The following is a 22,925-nucleotide window of genomic DNA, read 5'->3' as shown; positions in this document are numbered from 1 at the left end:
CATGGAAAACCGTCCGAGTTGAAGGGGGAAGAACCCCCACTCCAAGCATACCAGGTCGGCCAGAAGCGAAAGCAGGTCATGACCGACCAAGCATAGCAACTAATGACTGTCGGCCGGCCTGAAGAGCTGAAACCCCAGCCGGCCGGCAATCATCAGGCTGTAGTGCTTGACCTCGATTAACCAGGTCGGATAGTCAGTGTCGACACTAAGTCTATGGGTCTGCTTGGAAACGAGTTAGTTCAGCTGTTGAGAGAATTCAAGGATGTTTTTGCGTTCGAAGTCAGTGAAATGCCAGGCATAAGCCCTAACCTGGCCGTGCATAGGTTGGCTGTGAACCCGGCCGTTAAACCTGTCTGCCAGAAGAAAAGAAATCACGGGGAAGAGAGGAATCAGGCGGCCGCAGCTGAAGTGAGAAAGCTGCTGGACGCCGGTTTCATTCGGCAGTGCTATTATCCCGATTGGGTGGCTAACGTAGTACTTGTGAAGAAGCCGAATGGAACTTGGAGAATGTGCGTAGACTATACGGATTTGAACAAGGCATGTCCTAAGGATAGCTTTCCCTTGCCAAAGATTGACCGTTTGGTTGACTCTACGGCCGGGCATGCCCTAATGAGCTTTATGGACGCATACTCCGGTTTCCATCAAATTCCTCTATGGGAAGAAGATCAAGAAAAGACCGCATTTGTGACTGAGCAGGGGCTGTATTGCTCTAAGGTAATGCCGTTCGGCCTCAAGAATGCCCCTGCAACATTTCAGCGACTTGTCAACACGGTCTTTAGAGATCAGCTCGACCGGAATATGGAGGCATACATTGATGACATGATTGTCAAGTCAAAAGAGTCGGCCGACCATCTGAAGGATCTACGAGAAACATTTACCGAACTCAGGCGACATAAGATGATGTTAAACCCAAAGAAATGTGTCTTTGGTGTTGAGTCCGGTAAATTTCTTCGATTTTTAATTGAGTAACGTGGAATCGAGGCTAACCCTGAAAAAATTCAAGCTATCTTGGACATGAAGTCTCCAAGAACAGTCAAAGAAGTGCAAAGATTGACCGGCTGTTTGGCAGCACTCGGTCGGTTTCTGTTAAGATCAGGGGACAAATGCCGATACTTTTTTCAGACCATTAAAAAGAAAGCTGTGTTTGAGTGGACGGAGGAGGCAGAGGAAGCATTCGTACAGTTAAAAAGTCATCTACATACATTGCCTCGGCTCGTTAGTCCGCTCAAGAATGAGAAGTTGTACATCTATCTTGCTATCTCAGAGCATTCCTTAAGTGCCGTTCTGCTTGTTGAACGGGATGGCCACCAGATCCCAGTCTACTTTATCAGCCATGTGCTACACAATGCCGAGCTTAGGTATCCCCCTGTTGAAAAGTTTGGTTTAGCGTTATACATGGCATCTAAAAAGCTGCGTCCGTACTTCTTGGCACATTCAATAGTGGTGTATACTGATCAACCACTCAAAAAGCCGTTTGCAACTTTAGAGGAAAGTGGCCGTATGCTTAAATTGGCTTTAGAACTGAGAGGCTTTGACATCACGTTCGAGCCCAGAAAGGCCATAAAGGGGCAGGCCTTTGCTGATTTTTTGGCTAAGATGACACGACCGGACTTACAGCCGGTCGGAGACCAGATCTGGAAGGTGTATGTAGATAGTAGTGCAATAGTGACCGGGTGTGGCGCTGGAATCATTTGTCAATCTCCTGAGGGAGATAAGTTTGAGTATGCGCTGAGATTTCAGTTTCAAGCCTCTAACAACGAGGCCGAGTACGAAGCCCTCCTGGCCGGCCTTAGAATGTGTAATGCGGCAGGGGCAACAAAAGTGGATGTGAGCTCGGATAGTCAGCCAGGTAAATGGTGACTTTAAGGCGAGGGAGCCGGCCATGATGAAATATTTGAAGATAGTCAAAGAGGAGGCCAAGGGCCTAAAGCACTTTTCTCTGCAACAAGTTCCTCATTCGTCTAATCATCAGGCGGACGCCCTCTCCAAATTAGCATCCTCGGCATCATGTGATACTCCTAGATTGGTGTTTTGGGAAGTAAAAGAAAAGAGGAGTATTGATGCCGAGCCAGTACAGATCATTGATAGAAGCTCTACTTGGATGGACGGAATCATCTCCTACCTAAGGGATGGATTGCTCCCGGCCGATCCCAAGGAGAGCTGGCTGATGAAAAAGAGGGCAGCCTGGTTCAAAATGAAGCGTGGGGAGTTGTTTAAGAAAGCTTTTGTGAAGCCGTATCTGAAGTGTATTACCCCTGAGAGGGGACATGATGTGCTGGACGACCTTCACTAGGGGCATTGCGGCTCCCACATTGGAGGACGAGCCCTGGCTGAAAAGGCCACCCATCTGGGGTACTACTGGCCGAGCTTGAAGTCGGATGCCATGAAAATGGTGAAGAAATGTGACAAGTGCCTGAGATTTGCAACTTTAATCCATCGCCTAGCTAATAGTCTGTCGGCCATAAGTAGTCCGCTCCCTTTTGCCAAATAGGGGATGGACATCTTGGGTCCGTATACGCCAGCGTCCGGGCAAAGGCGATATGTGTTTGTAGCAGTAGACTACTTCACAAAATGGGTAGAGGCCGAGGCCGTCCGGAGCATTAAGTGGACGGATGTGTCAGCTTTCATATGGAAAAGCATAAGTACCCACTTTGGCTTACCTCAGTCAATGGTGTTCGACAATGGACCCCAATTCGAAACACCTCAGCTCAAGGAATGGTTGGGAGACCAGGGCATAGCTCATTGCTTTGCCTCAGTCGGCCGACCGCAAGCCAATGGTCAGGTTGAAGCATATAACAAGTTGATCTCCAATGGTATCAAGCGCAAGCTTGAAAAAACAGGTGGCCTATGGACTGAGGAGCTGGTCAATGTATTATGGTCCATATGAACAACAACAAAGAGCTCCACAGGAGAAACCCCATTCTTTTTGGTCTATGGTGCTGAGACGGTTCTCCCAATTGAGATGTATGAGCCTACTCTCAGGGTGATGTTATATGAAGAAACGGCCAATTGGGAGGCCATGAAGACCGCCCTGGACTTTCTTCCAGAGGCCAGGGGCAATGCGGTGCTTAGGCACGAAATTTATCGCTTGAGGATGACAAGGGCATATAATCGCCGAGTGTCAAAGCGTCCACTAAAAATGGGAGATTTGGTACTGAGAAAAAAGGAGGCGGTAGGCCGAGCAAATGAAGATGGGAAGCTGACCCCAAACTGGGAGGGGCCGTATCGAATCAGTGAAGAAGTTCGAGACGGTACATACCGTCTTGAAGCCTTAAACGGCCGCCCAATTCCACGTACATGGAACACAGACAATCTCAAAAAATATCATGTCTAGAAGTTTTTGTACTTAGCCAAAAAGCTGTATATACAGCTAGACGGGCCTTGTAATTAAAGCCGTACGGCCTAACAATGTAATCTTGACAAAATTAATGAAAGTCAGGCATTGTTATCTTGTTGAGTTATTTGTTTTTGCATGCGTACGTCCCTGTTAAATGAACTAAAAGTCGAGTAAAAGCCATAACAATGCTGCTTGCAACGTAGCAACACGGCTTATTAAAGCTAAACGAAATTATTTAATATATAGAAAACGGTCACAAAGGATTGCAAAAATAATATATATTTTGATAAGTACAGACAAACGTTCGTCTCCCACGGGGACGGGCGGAGAAAGGCACAAGGTACCCTAAATCCGTCAAGGATATGTACCTCCCTAAATGGAGGCAAGGGCATACCTAGGCAAAACAGCCCAGCCAAACTTAGAAATTTTTAAGTTGAGATATTACTTGAAATTTCCTGAGTATGTCCGAGCGATAGATTCAATGGACGGCTCACATGAGGCCCGTAATACGGCCGCAATAGTAGTTGATTCGGCGTTGCACCTAGTCCAAGGGAAATCATTATTATGATTTGATTAACTTGTTAGAAGTCATACCCTTTGAGGTATAAAAACTACCAAGTCAATCAAACCATTCAGAATATGGACTAGGCGAACGCCGAATAAAGGGGGCATACCTCCCCATCATACGAAAGCGCAAAAATGCAAAAATACGAAAAATTTGCTAAGTACGAAATAGATGAAATGGAAGACTGCTCAGAAGGCGGCAAAGCTTGCATTAATTAAAACTGCTCAAAAGGTGGCAAAATATCTTACAAAAAACCGCTCAAAAAAGGCGGCACTTAGTAAAAAGAAAAAGAAAAATTGTTCAATGAAAGCAGATAAATGAAAAGCTAAAATCAGGGGACGGCCTGGGCTCTATTTAGCTGGATCTTGGCTTTGGACGGGCTCCTCGGAGGCAAGGAGGGATGCATCATCAGCGGGCTCTCCTTTGCTTTCCTCTTCGCCCTCAGCTCCGGGTCTGCCCCCTGCTCATCCTCCTCATCTTCTGAGGTAGTTGGTGTAACGTCCAGCTCGGGAGAAGGCTGGCCGGCCCTCTTAGCCTCTTCCCTGATGCAGACGAAGTTAAGGCGTTTGGTGAAGCGCTCCTGATAGTAGGCGGCCTTACCATCATCCACCATGAGTTCAAATGCTTCGAAGAAGTGGCTCCTCAACCTATCCTCAGCATTCTGCTCGATGCAGACAACCTCGTCTGCACTAGGGGGCCGAGGTGTTTTCAGCTGTTGGGTCAAGTCCTCAACGGACTTCTTTAAAGTCTCCACCTCGGCCCGGAGAGCGTCCCCCTCGTCCAAGGCCTCTTTCAGATTCTTTTGGGCGAGGGCCACGTCGATTTTCAGCTTCTTAGAGGCCTTGAACCCTTCTTTCCAGCGCTGGCCGTCCAGGACAGCCTGATCCCTTTCTTGTCTCATGGTCTCCCTGGCCAAGGTCTCTTGTTCGAGAGCCTTACCTAGCTTAACCAGATCTTCAGCTTGCCGCGCCGCCTTGTCGGACAGCGCGTTGATCTGGGTCTCCAAGTGAACCCTTTGGATGGCGGCCGTCCCAGTAACGGCATCCTAGGCCTTTTGGACCTTCTCCCAGGCTCTTTTCAGCTTTTCATTTTCTTTATCCTTCCACTCAAGGAAGGCGGTCAACCGTAGGAACAGCTGCGTACAAGACAAAACAAGTTAGCAAAAGAAAGATGAAAAATATTCTAAGTATGGGAGTTGGGAAAAGCTACCTCAGCGCTGCAGTTAATCATAGGGCCGAGGAAGCCCTCATGAATCCCCCGCAGCTTGTCTCGCAGCTCAGCTGGGACGGCCCTGGCCATGGCTTCCCTCATGGCCTTTTTGTCCGTCCCAGTAAGGGACTGGCCGGGCACCTTCAGGTTCAATTCCTCCGTAATATCTGCACACGGGCGAAATAGAGTTTAGCTTAAGCAAGTAGACTTAAAAGGAAAGAGTGTGCAAAGTTGTTAAATCTAACCGTCTGAGAAGTTCGGAGGAGAAAAAGGGTTGAAGGTGAATGGAGGAGGCAGTGCAGGCTCATCGCCCTCCTCACCTGAGCGGCCAGGTTGGTCACCGGCCGACTGAGAGGCCTCAAGCCAATCAGATTTTTGGACTCTTTGGACGGGCGGAGTCACGTTTGGCTCGGTCGGTTTTGCCGGGGTCGACTTACCTCTATCGTCCGTCTTCACGGACTCATCATGGATCGGCTTGGCGGCCGGATCCACGGACTTGGAGACCCCGCTATCACCCAGTCGGGGTTGCTCTCCTTTGGATTGCTTAGAGGCAGTCCGCGACGTAGTCTTTGCCGCGGTGGTGGAAGTGGTCTTAGTTGTGACCATCTTCCTTTACTTAGACGCCCTCCCTTCCTTGTCATTTTTAGTAGCCGAGGACGGCTGCTTTCGTTTAGCCCTTGGGGTCAGAGTTGACAGCTGCAAAGAGCAAGCAGAAGTTCAACTCAATAAAACTTTGTTAACATTCGTGTAGATACAACTGGGATCCTGCTTCCAACATACCAACTCGGACAAAAAAAAAAAATATTCGGAACAGCGTCCGTGCAGGCTCAGGAAGAAGCTTTCTTCCAACCTAGCAACACGAACGCTAGACCTTGAAAGGTTTTATACCTCCTTGGTTTGCTCGTACATCTTCTGATGAGCTTTGTATCTGGCCAAGTCAATCTCGGCCATGTCAACCTCCCCCTTCTACTCCTTTTCCAGCATGGCGTACGTTTCCTCTGTAAAAACAAAATTTAACCAACCGTTAGAATAATTTCCAACATGAAATGAGTTCTGACGCCAGAGAAAGCTAAAGTCCCACCTCGGGGAATGTTTGTGTATAGGCCGCATGTGGACATAAAAATTGGGTCCCTAAGCCATCCGGCCAAGGGGATCCAGTTTTGGAGCACGACCACCAACTTTCCATCCCGTCTAACCTTCTTGACTTTAAAGTATTCAAGTTGGTGAGCCTGGTCTGGGTGGACGGGTGGTTTGTATGGTCTATGGTCCCCTCGGCCGAGTTGGATCGGCTTGGCATTAAACCGATTCATCCGCAAATTGAACTTTGTATCCTTGGTTTTGATGCGATAGAACCGATTCTTCCAATCACGCCACTTCGACACACGGTCCATCACCATCATATAATCCTTTGTGATGCTAAGTATGAACCATCCGTCCGTGTGCTTCTCGAGGCGGATCATTGCGTGCATCTCGTAGAAAACCGGGAAATCCGGCTTGAAGCCCTTTCGGATGCACGTCACCAAGTACCCAAATATGTTCAACCAGCTGTTTGGCACCAGCTGAAAGAGGGCAATATCGTACTCGTCCAGTACTGTACGAATGAAGGGGTGAAGGGGGAAACGAATTCCAACGTCCAAAGCAGCTCGGTAGACGCTGAATGATCTGCGGCACGGCCGCTCATCCTCTCAGGCGGCCACCGAAAGAGACCTTCTCGGGGCCTTAAGTTCAAATCCTTCTCCCAGCTGGAGAAATGCCTTGTACTCCTCGAATCCATCATTGAGGTAGCCCAATGTTGTGCTACCCACTGTACAGACGTACGGATCTTTGAAGTTGTCTACATTGGCGACTGCATCTTCGACCGCCTCCTCCCCTTCGGCCATCTCACTTTCGGCCTCGGCCTCATCTTCTACCTTCTCACCCTCTTGGTGAGGGGCAGTGCCAAATTCGGAGGACAGCACTCTGTCCAAGTCAGCTGCCTCGGCCAAGCTACGGATTCTAGAGATGTGGCCGCCCCCAGCTGAAGGAGGCTCTTCAGAAACTAAGGGACTTTTACCCTTGTCTTTAGCAGTGGCCGCCCTGGTTTTCGAAGAAGGGCCACTACGAGGGGGCAGGTCGGACGGTTCGTTGATAGAGATCCCAACTCTTGGCCTGTCCGACCTGCTATGTTGGAGATGGGGTGGTAAGGGAACTGAAGAGGACGGACCAGTAATGGCTGCCCTAGAAGAGGAAGGAAGCCTCTCACGAGATCGCAACCCGGTCGATTGTCTGGCCGAGCTGGCTTGTTATGAGGACCTAGGTTCAGGGGTTGGCCCGGACACCCCAGCAGCAGAAGAGACGCCCTGAGCACGTTGGCGTTCCTCAAAAGATGAAGTTACTTCCACGGCCGAGCAATGAGTACCCGTGGAAGCGGTCGTAGGAGTAGTGGAAGGAGTTTCTAAGTCAAGTTTGGGTCATATGGAGTTCTAGGGTTCACCAGACTACCGTCTGGATTTCTGGTCGCATGAAGATCATATGTTTGCCTTGTCCTTGCCATGTCCGACTGCAGGGACGGAGAAGAATAGGTGGAGGTGAGTAGGTACGCACTAGAAATGGACCCACTCCCTGAAGGAGACAACTCGTCTCTGTCCACTCTAGACTCCTCAGTCCCAGGCGAACGACCGACCTCATGAGGAGAAACGGACGAAGCCGAGTGTTGAGCCAGATTTAAAAAATGAAAAGCAAGAAAATAATACAAGTAAAAAGTGAAAGAAAACAGGCGGCCTACCTCTGTACGTGTAGAAAACTTGAAAAGTCTTGAGGGTTGACCGGAAAACTCAAAAACACGCCCGGAAAACTCAAAGGCACGGCGGAGCTCTTGAAGATTCAAAGAAAAAACACTTTCCCTCTCTAAAAGCTCTGATCTCTCTCTAAAAATCACAAAGTTCTAAAGTGTGAAAATGAGGTCAAGACCCCTGTATATATAGGCAAAATTTATGGGGGCATAACAGTAAATTCACCTTTCCCGCTTAAGGAAGCTAAACGGTTATAATTTGAAAAATTAACCTAGAATTTGAAGGGGAAAAAGGACAATGCCGTTAGAATGAACGGAAAAAGAGACGGCCAAATAACGGCGCGTCCGAAATGACGGACAAAATAGACGGAACTAAAGCTTCCATCTCAATAGATAGACGTCCGCTTTCCCCCGAAAATTTAGGCGGCGTATTTTGTCCGCTTCCTTCTCAGAGCCAGACGTCCTCTAGAGCCTTAGGCGGACGAAAGCAGCGTACCAACCTAAGACGACCAACTTCGAATGGGGCGGACAGACCTATGTACCACAACCGTCCGCCCAATCTATGTATACCCGTACGCTTCAAGGCAAGTGAAAAATCAGAGGAGGCGGCTGTTATCGTCCGGGCCACCCCCTCTGAGGGGCAAATGTTTAGGGTAAAAATACCCCACGTACGTGGACCAATCCCATAACGACACGTGGCCCAATCAAAAGGCAACACGTGTCACTATGGGAAGATGACGCGTGTCCAAGGGATAAAAAGCCCCTGAAATCAGCATTAAAAAGGCCTTATTACACCATGGCCCAAATCCCGAGAGATCTTCATGAAAGCCGCGAAACGGCGCCCCCATATTACACGTGGCATTGCGTGATTGCGCAGCCAATCACGTCACGGAAGTTTAGGGCACAAACCCCAAAGGGGCACAAGCTCCCACCCCTATAAATACCCCAATCATTTATGATGGGAGGGGGATTAGGACGTTACATAAAAAGGAGCATAAAACAGCTCCAACTTCTCTCTACTTTCTCTCTTTAGCCTTTCCGTTTAGATCTCTAACTTGATCGTCGGAGGCGAATATTCCGATAAAGGAATATTCGTTCATTTTGCAGGTGTCCGAGTCTCGTTGCCTGAAGAGCGTGACCAGTATCCGAGGAAATCCAAAAAACACCCGAAACAAATATGATATTGAAATCATTAGTTTATGGGTTTTTCTACATTATAACCCTCTAACTTTCCGTTTTCTACGATGTGCCCCCCTTTTGAGAAATCCACATTGTAACCCCAAAATACATTTAGTTACTATACGGTAACCTTGTCGTTATCCCACCGTTAACAAATTCCGTTATTGGGGCTCACTTTCCACTTAATAATTATTTTTTATCGATTTACGTGTTAAAATTGTTCCGTTCGTTAAAGGTTTTGGGGGTTATTTTGTCTCTTATGGGTCCAAATTGAGCTCAAATTTGACAAAAAAATGACGCAAATGTATCGTTTTGCGTATTAATTAATACGTAAACACGCAAATCAAGACATTTTTTAATACGCACAAAGAGGCATTTACGTAATTTTTTTGCTAAATCTAAGGTGAATTTGGATCTTTAAAAGCCAAAATATTCTCCAAAACCTTTAACAGAACCATTTTCAACACGCAAATCGATTAAAAAAAATTATTAAGTGGTGAGTGGGCCCCACTAACGGAATTTGGTAACGGCAAAGTTACCACATAGAAGCTAAACGTATTTTGGGGTTACAATGTGGATTTCTCAAAAAGAGGTGCATATCATAGAAAAACGAGAAGTTAAAGGGTTATAATGTAGAAAAACCCTTAGTTTATGTTATAATTACAATATCGTTTTATTTATAAGGAAAATTCTCACAACAAACCTTTTATAGTAACGTTTTTGTTTGAATAAACCTTATAATTTTTTTTTTTTGGCAAGTTATAACCTGATTGTAAATTTATTTCGTTAAAGACAACCAAGAACAACTAATTCACTTAATTACCCTCTAATTTCCCCCATTTCTTCTTATTACCCTCTAACTTAATTAATTATTTAACATTTAAATTAACTTATAAAAAAAATTATAAAAAAAAAAAATCACCACCACCTCCACCAACCAACCATCCCCTCCTTGCCAGCATCCCTTCTCCTCCACTTGAGCCGCCACTCAATACCCCCACCCTTAACCACCCATCTCCACCACCGGTCGACCCCCTTCCCCCTCCTTCTCACACTCCATTACAACTTGTGGGGCATATGCTATTTGAAGATCTTCCTCTTCCTCCTCATTCTCCATACAACTTCATTAAGATCAATATAATAATAATGCACGGTCCATTGAGATAAAAATTCTCATCAATACAAATTACCTTTAAGATTTTTCCATTAAGAAAAAATTCTCATCAATTATCACAAAATACTTGAAAGCTTATTCCGCTCATATAAATATAACGTTTAATGATACCATAGTTCGTACAATTATACCCACATTAATAAAATTGATACAAAAAAAAATTCATGTGACACTAACATAACTACATCATGTTGTATAAATATACAATTTACTAAGCTAAAATATACGAAGTATAAATCTAGATTTAACTAATCATTATTATAAATCGACACCCTATATATTACTCCTTATTATCTTCAACTCGGTGCATTTAATCACTTTACAATAATCACCATCAAATCTTAAGTAATCAATTACAATTCATTGTAAAACTTAGTTCATCAATTGTATCAAACTCCATCAGAACTGATTGACAATAAAATCAATTGTACAACCATTTAAATTAAGGAAAGTTATGGTACAACCGAGTATTGTAGCGCACTAATTGAATGTCGAGTATTAAGTTAGGTTGGGTTATATCAAGTTTAGGTGATCTTAGCTAGATTTGGTTATTCGAGATGAAGGACATTTCGGGTCGTTTGCTATTCGAGGATCTTCCTTTTCAAAAACTTCATTAAGATCAATGTTCATTTCTAAATCTCCCTCCATGTTTTCCATTAAATTACAACACAACAACTTTAACACAATATATAAAAAACTATCAGATACCTCGATAATTCATGCTTCTTACAACCCTGCCCACTTTAACACAACATATAAAAAAACTTTCAGTTTTACAAATTATACATATTTTACCACTATAATGAAATTGATACTAAAAAAAATTCACGCCTCACTAAAATAACTTAAATATAATTTCTAAATACACTAATAAGCTAAATCATACATTATTAATCTTTTAATCTAGTTACAAGCCGCCATTGATAATCAACAAACTATATACCCTTATCTCCCCACACAGATGCAGCAACATATATCAAATCCATTAATGTAACAACAATTACAAATTCATTACAAAACTGAAAACAGTATCTTCTTCGACCTGTAATACTTAAGATCAATTATATATACGCGGAGCAATTCATTGTAAAAACCTAGTTCATCAAATAGATCAAATTCAATAAGTCATTTCCGTTCAATTATAGGAATTCAACCTGTTCACTTGTTTTTTACAACATTACTTTCAATGATACCCAAAATACGCTACGAACAAGAAGATTAACCATCTAACTTAATATCTCTAGCTTTAATCATTGGAACATCTTGAACTTCCATTGCCTTTATCATACAAATGGTTGCCAAAATTACACAAAATAGCTTGCTCATGACGATGTAATATTTTTCATGAATATGGCGCCATAATCTTTTCATCAAATTCAACATTAAGTTTTTTACCGCTCTTCTCTTCTTAGGCGTGAATTACGTAGTTTTCTCCTGCTTAGCTTTCCCGCTCAACTCTCTCCCATTCATTATAAATAAAATGATGAGGTGTCTTCTATCTATTGGGTGTTTATGTGGGGATACACATAGACTAAGTCTATGTGTATCAGCTCCCCTGGGCTTGGGCTTTGAAAGTCAGAAAGTTCAATTTGCTCTTGGAGACGTCTAAAAAGTGCTGAACCATACCCGAAACGTCCCCAGAATTAGCACGGGCCGTACCTAAAAGTTTCTCATACTTCCTCCGTTTTTTTTATTTCACCATAAGGGATTTCACGCTTGCCAATGCATTACTTTGGCTATTAATATCTTTAATTATACTTTTGTAAAAATTATAAAAAATTGATTTTTGAAAAGTAGATTTCAAGACGAATCTAACTAGATCCCATATGACTATGTTTTTCCTAATAGACAAATCACAAAAGATGGTCAAAAAAGATTAAGTGAATAGTGTAAAAGTCCTTATGGTGCAATAAAAGAAAAACAGAGGAAGTATTTTCTTTTGCCTAGTCATCTTAGGAAATATTTAATTTACTGTAATATCTTCCAAATCTTATATATTAAGAACAAAATTAATTTCAAAAATACTATATTTCCCTCTCAATATCATTATATTAATAAGACATTTAGCAACTACAAACAGAAAATTAAGCAACTTTATTATTAAAAGATTTCATTGTATATCATATGAGTAGTCGGGTATAATCTAAATTATGTTTACTTACATTAAAATTTTAAAAAATATAGACTTTTATCACACTTATAATAAGAGAATAAATTGTAAAAAAAAAACTATTCCGTATTGAATTATAAATTATCGTAAATCAATAACATAATACTAAAACAGATACCGAGAATGACACATGTCGCTTCCTGGTGTCTTTTTTTTTTTCCCTCCAAAAACCACTTTCTTGAAATAAATATATTCTCACTTAATTTTTCTTTTTATATCTTTTTGATTGACAACTTATTTAAGATAATAAAATTATATATATTTAATTTATATATTATAATAGAAATTAAAGATTCTTAATCTTCTTTTTAAAAATTTCCTGCCATTTTTTTTATTTGGCCAAAGGTTCATAGAGAAGATTTAATACTATGCAATAATATTCCCTAACTATTTGGTATTTATATTTCATTTATACACACTCAACAAAAATATTATTATTTTAATTAATACTATGCAATAATTAAACTAATAATAAACAATGAAAGTTACCGTGCATGACACGGGACTTAATCTAGTTTTTTATAAAATATACTTCTTTTATTATTTAAATATTGCACCACTTGTCTTTTAAGAAAATATCACAAATATTGCACCTCTTGTCTTTTAAGGAAATATCACAAATATTGCACCATTTCTCTTTTAGGAAAAAAAAAATATTTGCGTTCACAGATTAAAAACCAATAAATATAACCTTACTTTTAACACTTGATTTTTTAGTTTAGGCTTATCATTACAAGGACAATATTGTATTTTTACTTTTCTCTCTTATCCTTTTTCCACTAGTACTAAAAAATTTGTACTCAACCCTTATGGTGCGTTAAAAAAGGAACATAAGTACTTCTTCTATTTTTAAATACTTGCTCAATTTTCTCCATGTATGGAATTTTAAGAGAAATTGGATAAAGTAATAAAATATTGAGGTAGTGAGGTAAGTGGAAGAATAAAAAATTGTAAAAAGACAAAAGTAGTGAAGAGAATTGGATTGAAGATTTGGGCCTGAACTATGTTAACGAGGGTCAAATTAAACGTTTAAGTTGAATAGTATTCACATTTTTTTTTAAATGCATCAGTTTAACTGACACATTTGTCAAGACGCAAATTTGACCATTAATATCTTTAATTGTCTATTACGGAAGAAGTACTAAATAACTAACAATTAATTAATTAACAACTATTTACCAAATACTTTTACCCAATCACTTATTTATAGCAAGCTATACATATTTACAATAATAAACAAATGCTCTCTAAAATTGCGACTGAGAAACCCTATTCCGCTGAGGAAAAGGATCAATTGATTTGCTCCAACAAGAAACCTAAACGTAAAATTACTCAATCAATCTTTAATGATAATCGAGATGATGAAGAAATGGGTGATGTGAATGACGATAACCCAGGGAAAGATATGTCTAATGTGGTTATTCCACCATCGTAACCCATGAATGGTGGATTGCCCTCTTTTAGAGACAAGATACCGGGTGGACAAAATAGCAGGGCTGGTTTTCAACCTATTGTTGATCTGGATGAGGAGGACGATAATCTTACTTCTGATGATGATGAAGAGATTCCAGAGGAAATTCTCAATGATGAACGATGTCCAATCATTAAGCTCTCTAAGGAGGAGAAAATGAGATTGAGAAAACCATGGAAGTCTTCACTGATCATTAAAATGTTCAGTGGAAAAATGGGTTATATGGGACTTATGCGCAGGCTAAAAAAGAAGTGGAATATCAGAGGGGAATTAGCTCTCACTGACATTGGATGCAATTATTATATTGCGAGGTACACTAATCAGGCGGATTATAATTATGTGCTTACTCAAGGACCTTGGCTAATCGATGACACCGATTAAGGTCTTAAATAAAATTGGTTTGAAAATTGGAAAAGTCCTACGTGTAGACAAAACTACGGCTCAAGCTAAACGTGGTCAATTTACACGGTTGAGTGTCGAAATTGATCTGTCAAAACCTTTGCTAGCCAAATTCTTGCTGAAAGGTCGTGTTTGGAGGGTTCAATATGAAGGTATTAAAATGGTTTGTTTTAAATGTGGCAAGTGCTGATCATAGGCATATAACATTTTATGAGAACCCTCTTCATAAACAGGGTGCCAAGCCAGAGGAAGTCGAAGACTTTGGGTCATGGATGCTTGTGAAGAAGCATGGTAGGAAAAAACGTCCGAGGGTGGAGAAACTGGTTCAAGAGGTGGCCAAGTCCAATCCTGGTGGTGCTACGATATCGAACAAGGTCCCTACTGCAACTTCAAGAGGAGAGGGTGAAAAAGGAAATAATAATGTGGGAAATATTTCTAGCACAAATCAAGGAATTGGTTCGAGATTTTCAATTCTTGCCAATTAAGAAGAAGAAGAGGCTGAACAAAATAGGCAACAAAATATGGACACAGAAGGCTATTCAAATATTTTCCAACATAATGATGGAAGTTGCTTTGCTACAACAAATTTGGGTGATTTTTCACAATATTTGTTACCAAAAGATAATCTTTTACCTAATCATAAGGAAAAGAATATATCTTTTTCTCGAGGTCAACCAAAATAAAAAAAAATCCCGTCCAAAAATTATCAAGTAAAGGAAATTCAATCTCTGAAAAATAAATCCGTCCCACTCAAGGATATCGATGCCAATTCCCAAGCTATTGTTGCCTTAACCAAGCCTAATTCCACACAAGGAAAGGAGAATAAGTCGTTTTTCTTTCAAGCAAACCAAGAAGCCATATCACAGGACACTTCGTTGTACATCCAAGACTTTGACAAGCAGATTAACTCAAGCTCTGACCTCCCTGAGCGACACTCATATAATCCTTGATCAGACTAAAGATACCCCCAGAGAATACCTTATGCGTGGATGCGTGGGTCAACCTCTAGACCAGATTTATCTGGTGAGCATGACCCCCTATTCATGTTTTAGAGATGCAACTAGAGTCGATGCTACCCCTAATCTCGGATTCCCCGGAATTGGTGGCAACATTAAAGATTCCCATTGAATTTCAACGTTTGTTGAGATTCATTAGCCAAGCTTATCTATCATCGTTACCCTTCATACCTGTTTCTATGGAAGATAGCATACCAAATTTAGCTCCGGATTCTTTACCTATCACATGTATGGTGTGGAATGTACAAGGTGTAGGGAGTAAGAATTGTATTTCCTCTTTACGAGACTTAGTGAGAACAAACTAACCGGATGTTCTAGCTCTTGTTAAAACCCATATGGGAGGTGAGCAAGCTAAAAAATATCCTCGATGTTAGGGTACACTGGACACACACGATTAGATGCAATTGGCTTTAGTGGTGGTATATGGGTTTATTGGAAGCCTGAGATTGTCACTGTAACTCCGACTCTTCAGCACAAACACCATATTACTATGACTATTTCGAGAACAGGAGCAATTCCTTGGTACTTCACTGCCGTTTATGCAAGCCCCGATCCTTCTCAAAGAAAAGAATTATGGGATGAGCTTTAAAAATTTGCGGCTACTCATAACATTCCTTGGATTATAGCTGGTGATTTCAACGACACCCGTTTCTCATCTGAAAGAAGTTGTTCATGCTCAGAAACTACTCGTAGGTCTGCTCGTTTTAATTCTTGGGTGGAGGATATGGACCTTCTCGAAGTTGAGTTCTCTCGGCAGCCCATACTTGGGCAAGAGGCCTAACCCCTGAGACTAGACAAAGTGGGAGATTAGACAGGGCGTATGCAATGAAAATTAGGCTATGCGATTTAAAAGAGCTTTATTGAAACATCTTACTACTTTCCACTCGGATCACTGCCCATTATTCATATCTCCGAACGGTTTTTCCCTCTTGCAAACTCTTCATCGTCCATTCCGATTTCAGGCAACATGGATGTCTCGAAGAATTCTCTCATGCCGGCCCTCTCCAAGCTATCCACTGATTTGCAAGCTTGGAAGAGAGACGTGTTTGGCAATATATTCAAGCAAAAAAGAACCTTGATAGCGAGATTGGGAGGAATTCAAAAGTCTCTAGCCTTGAAAATTGACAGGGATCTGTTAAAATTAGAAGTACGCCTTCGAAGAGAACTTGATGAAATTCTTGATAAGGAGGAAACTCTATGGTATCAAAAATCTCGAATTGAGTGGCTTTGGAGACAGAAATACCACTTTCTTTCACTCGAGCACAATTGTAAGAAGATGGAAGAACAAGGTTCTAGCATTTAAAGACTCGAATGGGGTGTGGTTGCATGATAAATGTGATATACATAATCATATTGTGAATTATTTCATACAGAATCATATTGTGAATTATTTCACTGTATTATTCACAGAGAAGGGTGAGCCGCATTACTTTGATGTTCCCCGAGATATTTTTCGAGAGCTGCTCTCACAAGATTAGTACTCACTTACTCGACCTTATTCTAAGCTCGAGATCAATTTGGTAATTAAAGAGATGGAGTCTTTAAAAGCTCCCAGACCTGACGGGTTTCAAGCGCTCTTCTTTCAGAAAAATTGGGATGTGGTAGCTAAAACGGTGTGTGACACACTTATTCCTATTTTTGAAGGCAAGGGAATTCTTACAGGTTTCAATGAAACCTTTATTGCACTTCTGCCGAAAGTTGAGCAGCCAGAATTGGTCTCTCAGTTTAAGCCAATTGGGCTATGTAATGTCGCTGGTAAAATCGTCACCAAAATCATCATTAATCGCTTAAAACCGATTCTCCCATTCTTAATTTCCAACACTCAAGCAAGCTTTGTTCCGGGACGTCAAATCACCGACAACATTGTTATTATGCAAGAGGTTTTGCACACTATGAGAAAGAAGCAAGGAGCTAAAGGGTATATGACGATTAAGATTGATTTCGAGAAGGCGTATGATCGGCTTCGTTGGTCTTTTATTCGTGATACTCTTGTTCAAATGCACTTACCTATCACTATGATTGATCTCATCATGGATTGTGTCACCACTGCCTCTCTTCGTGTTCTTTGGAATGGTGAACCATCTCAAAGTTTTACTCCTAATAGGGGGATACGACAAGGCGACCCACTCTTCCCCTATTTATTTGTTATGTGCATGGAACGCTTCTATCAAGTCATTGAAGAAGCAATTGCTAATAATTTCTGGAAACCCATAAGAGCAAATCGGGATGGGCCAATTTTATCAAATTTATTTTTCGCCGATGAAATTGTGTTATTTGCGGAGGCAAGCTTGGATCAGGCTGATTTGATTCAAACCTGTCTTACTCGGTTTTGTACAGCTTCCGGTCTAAAAGTGAGTTTACCAAAATCCCGAGTTTAAATTTCCAAGAATGTTGATGCCTCACTTCAATCTGATATTTGTTCAGCCTTGGGGATGGAAGCAACGAATGATATGGGTATGTATTTAGGGATGCCTACTCTCACTTGTAGGGTCACTAAAGAAATATATAGTCACTTGTGCGAAAAAATTGATCGACGTCTCAGTGGTTGGAAGTCCAAGTACTTATCGTTGGCAGGACGCATCACCCTTGCTAAATCAACCCTGATCCTATGGAATTAACTGGAGCAACTGTCGCAGAAATGTGGGAAATTGGTCAAGGGTGGAGGTGGAATATTTTCGCACCGTTCTAAAACTCTGATACTTGGAAGCTAATTCAAAACCATCAAGTGCGAGAAGATCCGAACTTTGGTGACTTGGTCTACTGGAAAGGAGACTCTAAGGAACGATTTACCATTAAGTTAGCCCTTAGCATCATGCGTCATGAAACCAATGTGCTTAATGAAGAGTGTTGGGATCTCATTTGGACAGCACCTGTCCAACAGCGAATTCGTGCATTCTTGTAGCTTGCTTGCCATGATCGAATTCTTGGGAATCAAAACTGTTATAAGAGGCAGCTTACTGAAGATCCTAGTTGCTTTATTTGCGGGCACAGGGAAAAAAGCACCATCCACTTGTTGCGGGACTGCCCTGGAGAATTGTTCTTACTCCTAGTTTATTTCAGGGCTTCTTTCAAGGTTCACTAAAGGACTGGCTTACCCTTAACCTTAAAGATTCTAGTCATGATGATGATCAAGGTTGGCCGATTCTCTTCGGCATCATTGTGTGGTGGATTTGGCGTTGGCGAAATTGTTATGTTTTTAATCGACGTGATCAGATCCTCGTAGACATGGGAGCTTTCATTAGAATTCGGGTAGACGAAGCCTTTAGGAGTTTAAATGAGCCGAATGCTAATACTTCCTCGAGGCCTATTAGGCAGCAAAAGTATGTGAAGTGGCAACCTCCTGATTTCGTTTGGTATGTGCTTAATAGCGATGGTGCAGCTAAGGGATGTCCTGGGCCAGCAGGGGGTGGTGCTTTAATTCGTGATCAAGAAGGCAAGTTCATCTCAGGTTTTGCTACTAATTTCGGTCATTGCACAACCTTTAGAGCTGAGGTTTAGCTCTAACCCAAGGCCTTGAATTAGCAAGAATTTACAGATTGAAAAGCTGGAAATCCAATTAGACAACCTCGCATGTGTGCAAATTCTGAAGCAAGGGACAACTATTGGAGGTGAGAATGTGCATGAATTAAAAAAGTGTATCAATATGCTTAACCAAGACAGCTAGGAGGTAAAGATAACTCATGTGTATCGTGAAGGAAATCGCGTGGCGGATTAGTTGGCCAACTGCGGAGTCTCTCAAGACACGAATTTTGATTTTCTTAGTTGTATTCCTTTAGGCCTTAGTAGTATTTTAGAAGAAGACACTAGGGGGGTGGCTTTCCCTCGCCTAATTCCTTCTTAGTTGATTGTTTTTGTCTTTGTGTTTTTTCTTTATTTTGCTTGTTTGCTTGTTCTTCTTTCCTTGGCTTTGCCTCACGAGAATAAATAAATATATATATATATATATATATATATATATATATATATATATATATATATATATATATATATATATATATATATATATATATATATATATATATATAACTAGCTTAGTCAAATTAGTTAATACAATTGATTATATCAATCAGTTACCACTTAAATAAGGTCTTAACATTATGAAATCTAATACAGTAGTATTAACAAGACAATATATAGTTGAATATACCATTATCATTCTAAATTATGTCTGACCATTTTCTCATGCGAAATGACAAATACCCTGCTATAGCGAATTTGCGCCAAATAACTTGACATTGGACATCGTTATTCACTTTTTTTTTGACATTCAGCTACCAAGAACAAAATTTTGACTTCGCGAACAATGATGACTATTTTTGACATTTGAGAGCAACCACGCCATCCCACTCACCTACCAATTCTTTGAAAAAAAAAAAAAAATTAATTTTTTATTTATTTATGTTTTTTGGACATGTACTTACCTACTAACTTGGTGACTTACCAATAATATTTTATCACAAAGGCAAATCTATCCTCACTCTCTTTTTTTTCCTACCTAGATTTATTTTATAAAACCATCAATAAACAGCCCCTTGGATTCACCCTAAAAACCACTGCTTCAAGAATTTTCTACATCTTCTTACCAACCCCACAAAACTATACATATATATACACACAAAACTCATAATTGCAATTATATCAAACATTCTAAGTAATATATAATCATAGATACCTCCATAAGAGGGCAAATATGGGAACACACTCAAAAAATATGTCCAAATCTAATTTTCTTAGCAAACTAATCCTTCTTTCCATTTTCATCACTGTACTAACATATTCATCAACTAACCCAAAATTTTCCCTATACCTTGCAATATGTTTACCCATCATATTGTACTTGGTCCATTCCCTATTCTCTTCCCATGCACAAAATTACGAAAATACCCCTCCCGGTCCGTTTGCCCTCCCCATCTTTGGCAATTGGCTCCAAGTAGGAAATGACCTCAACCACCGCCGATTGGCAAACCTCTCTAAAACCTATGGCCCCATCTTCCTCCTTAAGCTCGGTGTTCGAAACCTAGTCGTGGTCTCAAACCCTCAGCTAGCATGTGAGGTCCTCCATGCACAAGGGGTGGAGTTTGGGTCCCGACCTAGGAATGTTGTCTTTGATATCTTCACTGGAGGCGGTCAAGACATGGTTTTTACAGTCTATGGCGATCATTGGAGGAAGATGCGCCGTATAATGACGTTGCCATTCTTCACCAACAAGGTGGTGAATACTTATAGCCACATGTGGGAGGAGGAAATGGACAAGGTTGTTAGAGATTTGAAGCGAAATGATAACATAATAGGCATCAAAGCGAAAAGCAAAGGGTTTGTGATAAGGAAGAGGCTGCAACTTATGTTGTATAACATAATGTATAGGATGATGTTTGATGAAGGTTTTGAGTCTATGGAAGATCCCAAGTTTATGGAGGCAACCAAGTTTAACTCCGAAAGGAGTAGATTAGCTCAGAGTTTCAAGTATAATTATGGTGATTTTATACCTTTGCTTAGACCATTTTTGAGGAGGTATTTGAGCAAGTGCAAAGACTTGCAGCAGAGAAGGCTGGCTTTCTTCAACAACTACTACGTTGAGAAACGAAGGTATGATATTACATGCCACCTTTTTCTTCACTTAAAAGTAAATTACCAATTTCCAATAACTTATCAATGAGATAAACTTTAGAATTTCCAAATTGAAAGAAAAAAATGACAAACTTTTGCTATAAATACTATACAATAGCTTATACCATCACCTAATAACTATATAATGTAAATGAAAATCAATATGAATTTACTTGTTACATAACTAGTTCAACCTAACTATAAAATCCGGACAAAGTAATGAGTCTATTGACTAGTGTTTATCCATTGAAAATTCTTTAATGGCTTTTGGAATTACTCGTATTTCCTGCTTATCAATACTGAGCTAAAATAGAATATTTTAAGCGAATTCGGTTTTTAATAAGTAAATAATCTATACCTAGAACTCACTAGAAGCTCATTTTGTCATCATTCATGACATGCTATATTGCTATGTATGTAAAAGCGTATAATATTTAAAGAAAATAACAAGTATTTCGCATTTTTCGCTTAATGAGCTAGAATGAAAAATAGTATTATTGACAAAAACATATTGGAAAAGTAAGAATAAATTTCTTCTTAAAGTCAATATGAGACAACTGATGCAATCATATATTACAGAAAAATAATGGCTGCAAATGGAGAAAATCACAAGATAAGTTGTGCCATTGACTACATTATTGATGCCGAAAACAGAGGAGAAATAAGCAAGAATAATATTCTCTACATCGTTGAGAACATTAATGTAGCAGCCATTGAAACGACCTTATGGTCCATGGAGTGGGCAATAGCTGAGCTAGTTAATCATCCAAAAATCCAACAGAAAATCCGGCAAGAAATCGCCACTGTACTCAACGGAAAGCCAGTAACAGAAGCAAACCTTGAACAATTACCCTACTTACAGGCAACAGTAAAGGAAACCCTAAGGTTACACACCCCTATACCTTTGTTAGTACCCCATATGAACCTTGAAGAAGCTAAGCTTGGTGGGTATACTATACCTAGAGAGTCAAAGGTGGTGGTAAACGCGTGGTGGTTGGCTAACAATCCCGGATGGTGGAAAAACCCTGAAGAGTTCCGGCCTGAGAGATTCCTTGAGGAAGAAGGATCAACGGATGCAACAGTGGGTGGTGGGAAGGTGGATTATAGGTTCTTGCCATTTGGTGTAGGGAGAAGGAGTTGCCCTGGAATTATATTGGCGATGCCAATTTTAGGGCTTATAATTTCGAAATTGGTGACTAATTTTGAGATGAAACCTCCACCAGGAGAAGAAAAGATTGATGTGAGAGAGGAAGGAGGACAGTTTAGTTTGCATATTGCCAAGCATTCAACTGTCCTCTTCTCTCCCATATAATGGTTATGATTTATGCGCCAATATTGCGCAGCTATAAGACCTAGGTTTATTTTGAGATCTTATATTGTAATTTAGAGTTCGTTTGTAATTTGTTCTCAAGACAACTTGTAAATTTCTAGTTTTTTCCGTAAGAGTTCCACATAATAAGGGAAAATGTTATCATCTTTAACATTAAATGGGCCAATGTCATGAAATTATTCACCAAATTTTGGCCTTGCCACGGCTCATATGTGTGAGATGTGGCAATGGCTCAATGCATAACCCTAGTGCATTACATATCGGTTTATGAGTTATGAGCCCGACATATCACAATTTTTTAGACCCATTTTAGTCATAACCTGCTTGCGCACGAGAACTATTGACACAACCGCGGGGTTGCACAACCCAGACCATGCCCTGATCTATACTTGGTAAATTGCAAACATTGGACATTCAGACAACAATATACTCATATACTGTATTTTACTGTGGATGTCTTTTTTATATCAAAATGGAAATAATGGTTATCTAATTTTATTTCTTTAAGACACCCCCCTCTTCAGAGGCATCGAGTAAAGGATACATTGACCCTTGAAATGGATTAGAGAAATTACGGAGGTACTTGACGGATTTGGCGACCACGGCTGAAAGAATGTGAAGCCACTCACTAGAAAGCTCACCCTAAAGGGGTCAAACACAAGTGAAAGAGAGAGTTCTTTGAACAAAATGCACAACAT

At 40.7% G+C, this 22,925-nt stretch overlaps 2 protein-coding genes across 2 annotated transcripts; both read left to right on the top strand.

Annotated features, from left to right (window-relative positions):
• The first annotated feature begins 213 nt into the window (after positions 1–213).
• Positions 214–3,334, top strand: LOC145591869 (uncharacterized). Its single transcript, XM_081648355.1, has 3 exons — positions 214–295; positions 1,265–1,641; positions 2,900–3,334. Exons 1-3 carry the CDS (start codon positions 214–216, stop codon positions 3,332–3,334), a joined length of 894 nt encoding a protein of 297 aa, XP_081504481.1.
• A 16,613-nt stretch (positions 3,335–19,947) lies between these two features.
• LOC145593138 (cytochrome P450 CYP73A100-like) lies at positions 19,948–22,247 on the top strand. The gene is made up of 2 exons (XM_081649648.1): positions 19,948–20,876; positions 21,477–22,247. The coding sequence occupies exons 1-2, from the start codon at positions 19,981–19,983 to the stop codon at positions 22,207–22,209; spliced, it is 1,629 nt and encodes a 542-aa protein (XP_081505774.1). The 5' UTR covers positions 19,948–19,980; the 3' UTR covers positions 22,210–22,247.
• The last annotated feature ends 678 nt before the right edge of the window (positions 22,248–22,925 follow it).

Source organism: Chenopodium album, chromosome 18 (genome assembly GCF_948465745.1).
Source record: "Chenopodium album chromosome 18, dcCheAlbu1.1, whole genome shotgun sequence".
Taxonomy (NCBI): Eukaryota; Viridiplantae; Streptophyta; class Magnoliopsida; order Caryophyllales; family Amaranthaceae; genus Chenopodium; species Chenopodium album.
This window is presented reverse-complemented; position numbering and strand designations above follow the sequence as displayed.

Coding starts and splice junctions, on each gene's coding strand:
- LOC145591869 (XM_081648355.1), top strand. CDS start 214: ATGGGTCTGCTTGGAAACGAGTTAGTTCAGCTGTTGAGAGAATTCAAG. Junction 296..1,264: donor CGAAGTCAGTGAAATGCCAG/GCATAAGCCCTA, acceptor TTGCTATCTCAG/AGCATTCCTTAAGTGCCGTT. Junction 1,642..2,899: donor TCGGAGACCAGATCTGGAAG/GTGTATGTAGAT, acceptor ACAACAACAAAG/AGCTCCACAGGAGAAACCCC.
- LOC145593138 (XM_081649648.1), top strand. CDS start 19,981: ATGGGAACACACTCAAAAAATATGTCCAAATCTAATTTTCTTAGCAAA. Junction 20,877..21,476: donor TACTACGTTGAGAAACGAAG/GTATGATATTAC, acceptor CATATATTACAG/AAAAATAATGGCTGCAAATG.